Genomic DNA, 3,782 nt, shown 5'->3' with positions numbered 1-3,782 from the left:
TGTGACTAGTCACTAGAGTGACAAGAAATTTTGAAAATTTTATATAAAATCATATTCATAAATATTTCACATGGAACTTTTTCAATCTAGCTAACTACTTTATGTTTGACAAGTCAAACCCATTCAAACAAACATCATCAATCAAAAATAGGAAAAATTATTCAATGTTGTCACCGGACGGTGTCCGAAGGCAAATTAGAGCACGTTACGTCACTTTTTTGTTGTGTACCGAGTGACGTAGCGCACTCTGATTTGCCTACGGACAATCCAGTGATCACACATAATAATTTCTCAAAAAATAGATAGCATATAAGAACAATTTATATATAAAATTAAATCCTCTAAAAGCATTCAACATAAGAAATCTATTCCCCACTAGAAAACGAGAAACAACTAATTATTAATCTAGAAAAAAAAAAGCAAATACACAGATCGAAGATAGACTTGAAAAGGCGATGAAGAAATCATATTGAATACTGGTTTCGGTTTCTCATTATTGTCATTGGCTTACAAAAACATCAAAAGCTTCTGTTGTAAACTAGTTTAATTAGGGTTTCCTCATGATTCTGTAAGAGGCTTTCGAGCCAAGAAGAAGTAAATCGCGGTGAAGATCTCCTTCCTGGACAAATAAGCACACACTCAAGTATTAAACAACAGAAAATCAATAAAAAAGAAACGAGTCTTTCCAAACTATTGTGTCTTGACTCTATAAATTCCCATTCTTGATTCCTTCGTAATGAGGATTAATTATTCTGCGCGGATTCTGGATGGCGTCTGAAGACGAATGACAGCACGTCACATCATTTTTTTATTGCGTACCGGTGTTGTGTACTGTTGTGTATTGGGCGACCTGGGGCGCTTTCATTCGTCTCTGGATGGTCCAGTGTCCGCACAAAATAATTTCTACATATTGAGAGTCTATATGGGACTATTGCAACATTTTATAATAAGGTTGTTGTGAAGGTATTTTGGGAAAAATATTTTTTTTAAGTTGTTGCGGATATTATAAATAAATAAATCTCGTATAGAAACTCATTTTGACCAACGTTTTGATCAAATTGATACACGTTTAAACCAGCAGGATGCAGGAGACCATCAACGTTCTCAGTTGTTGCTTATTGGTGACTCTAGTAAATGCATTACTCAGTCGTTTTACACTAACCTTCCACCAGTTGCGAGACCATCCGCAGCTTTCTCTAACAATGACGAAACTCTCATACTTCCTGCAGGAGCAAGGCGCACAAATTCCAGCACCCGAACCTGAAAAGCCAAAAACTTTAATGAAACTAATTTCCTTCAGAAGAACATGAAAGGAGAGAGTGCTACAGATTCTCACCATTACTCTTGTCATAAAACGTCCAATAGCTGTCGAGGGCAAGCTACTCATGGAGAAATGGCTCGTATCCATAGGCAAATACCATGGCAAAGGCGAATCAGTAGCAAAATCCTTCTCCCAAATGACCTTCAATAAATAAGTTACAGGTTTATATCCACAACTTCTCCAATTGCGTTTTATTTGGGACGGCTTTCTTACTACTTCTTAAAGCATGCAGCTTTTTAGTAGAAAAATTTTAAAGCTGATTTAGGAAGTTGGAAAGCTGTCTCAAACGAAGCCATAGTTTAAAACTTACCTCAAATCCAGCTTTTTGTAAGGCATCAAGGCATTGATGTGTTGATCTTATGTCAGGAAGCCCATTACCAATCTCAATCTCAGCCTTTATCTTCTTATGGTTCTCATTAGTGGGATCATATTGATCGGTCATGCACCATTCATAAGCAGCAAAGCACTGCCCTGGCTTCAGTACCCTGTATATCTCCTTATAGCATCCAAACTAGTAAAAAAAAAAAAAAAACACAGCAATTATCAGTCTCTACTGAGAACTGTAATTCCTGCAGTGAAAGAGTTAAGAACACAAGCAGTGAAAAACAGAGTTGGAGATGTAGGTGCAGAATATGATTTCTCATTAGCCCATGCTTCTACAGTATAAATTATATATATCCAAGGTAAGGATATAAGCTAACGGTGAGATGAGAGTCAGTTAGACTTCAATGGCTCTGATTTAGGCTTTGTTTGGGACGGCTTTTTTATTGCTTCTTAAAGCAGCTTTCTAGAATAAGATATAAAATTTTTATATTAAAAAGTTGTTTTATAAAGCAATAAGAAAGCCGTCTCAAACGAAACTTTAATCTGTAAATGTGAGTATGCAAATCAGAAGTAGTGATGGAATATACTGTAGTGGGCGACTACAGCAGAAAAGTGGTAACTGCTTATCACTTTGGCTTATCATCCACTTGGGGTGTAAAACTGGTCTGGCCGAGCTCAAGTCATCTTTAGCTTAAGCTTTAGCTTGAGCTTGATTAACTTATCAAGTACAAGTTCAAGCTCGAGCTCAATTCTGAGAATTTGAGTCCGTTGACAGACATGTTTACTTATTATGAATGAGGGAAAATGCGTCTTATCAAAGTATTTATTATAATATGATGATAAAATAGCTAGCAACAACAAGTAATCTCATGATATAAGTGAGATTAAGTTTTTAAATATTTTTAACAAAATTTAAAGAACTCTTTGAATTTTTATACATTTTAAGCATATTTTATAGTAACATTTATTAAATAAGCCAGCTCATGAGCTAACGAGCTGAGTAATAAAGCATGCTCACAATGATGAATTAAAAGTTTAGTGGCGACTCACAACATCAGGAGCATGGCAGGTTGCTGCTATAGCATATATAGCATCGTAAGTATTGTCACGGAAAGGCATTTTCATAAAGTCAGCCTGCATAAGTTAAGAACAAAAACTCATTAAATTTTTTGGTTCAGAACTCAACAAATTATGTAGAGACTAAGGCTTTGTTTGGGACGATTTACTTATTGCTTTTTAAAATAATTTTCTAGTACATAATTTAAAATTTTAATATTATAAAGTTGATTTTAGAAGCAGTAAAAAAGACGTCCCAAACAAAACTTAATAAAGATATCAGAAACATTCCAAAGATTGCAGAGATTTCAACCAGATATTGATCAGATAACATAGCTTATGCGGTGACAATGAAGAAATGATTAAAATGCACCTTGACGAAATCGCAAGAATTGCCCAGTCCAGCTAAGCGGTTTAGCTCCTGAAAAGGGACAAGAAGATGAGTCTCCCAAAAGAGGTTCAAAATAGTATCAATCAGCAAAACTACATTGATGACTACATTGATGAGCATTCAGTAAAAATATATACTTACAGTGGCCCTGGCTATCTGGTATTCATTGTTGTTCAGTCCAGTGATAGACACAAAGCTGCAATTTTTCACTACATCAAGAAGTTTTTTTAACAAAAAAAATTGTTTTAGAAAACATTAAGAAATTTGTCTCAAACAAGCTTTAATTTCTGGTCATTATTATCATCCCTCGTGCCAGACAAGTATTGCACTTTACTATTTGATAAGATGTTGAGACAGAGGCGGTTACTATTGAAGGAGACCAACCAACTGATATGAAAGTGGCCGAGGAGGTTTTAGAACAAGGCATAAGGAAGAGGAGCTTGCAAAGGCTGAGGAAGTTGATAAGGAAGAAAAGAAAGTAGGGTTCCAATTGATGTGCTACTCTCTGGTGATAATGACGGTCAACTGTCAATGGCACTGAACTGAAGTACCGAGCGGTATAGAGCAGTATCGAGCCGTGATACAAAACGAAGGGGTGACATGATGTATTCTGATTGGTCTCCAAACGACGTTTGGCGTCCGCATAAAATAACTAATCCTCATTAATCATCAAAAAAGAGCACCTCAAGC

General features: G+C 35.8%; 1 protein-coding gene across 1 annotated transcript in view; it reads right to left on the bottom strand.

The window, feature by feature from the left end:
- Positions 1-483: 483 nt before the first annotated feature.
- The window catches only part of LOC110109799 (cycloartenol-C-24-methyltransferase), an 11,025-nt gene continuing 7,726 nt past the window's right edge, over positions 484-3,782 (bottom strand). Inside the window, exons 6-12 of the mRNA XM_028697029.1 lie at positions 3,234-3,288; positions 3,075-3,122; positions 2,696-2,779; positions 1,632-1,832; positions 1,337-1,462; positions 1,163-1,260; positions 484-619 (exon numbers count right to left, since the gene is read on the bottom strand). Of these exons, the coding sequence (XP_028552862.1) occupies positions 559-619; positions 1,163-1,260; positions 1,337-1,462; positions 1,632-1,832; positions 2,696-2,779; positions 3,075-3,122; positions 3,234-3,288 (673 nt within the window). The 3' untranslated portion in view covers positions 484-558. The remainder of the gene's footprint in view (positions 620-1,162; positions 1,261-1,336; positions 1,463-1,631; positions 1,833-2,695; positions 2,780-3,074; positions 3,123-3,233; positions 3,289-3,782) is intronic.

Source organism: Dendrobium catenatum, unplaced genomic scaffold, assembly GCF_001605985.2.
Source record: "Dendrobium catenatum unplaced genomic scaffold, ASM160598v2 fragScaff_scaffold_853, whole genome shotgun sequence".
Taxonomy (NCBI): Eukaryota; Viridiplantae; Streptophyta; class Magnoliopsida; order Asparagales; family Orchidaceae; genus Dendrobium; species Dendrobium catenatum.
This window is presented reverse-complemented; position numbering and strand designations above follow the sequence as displayed.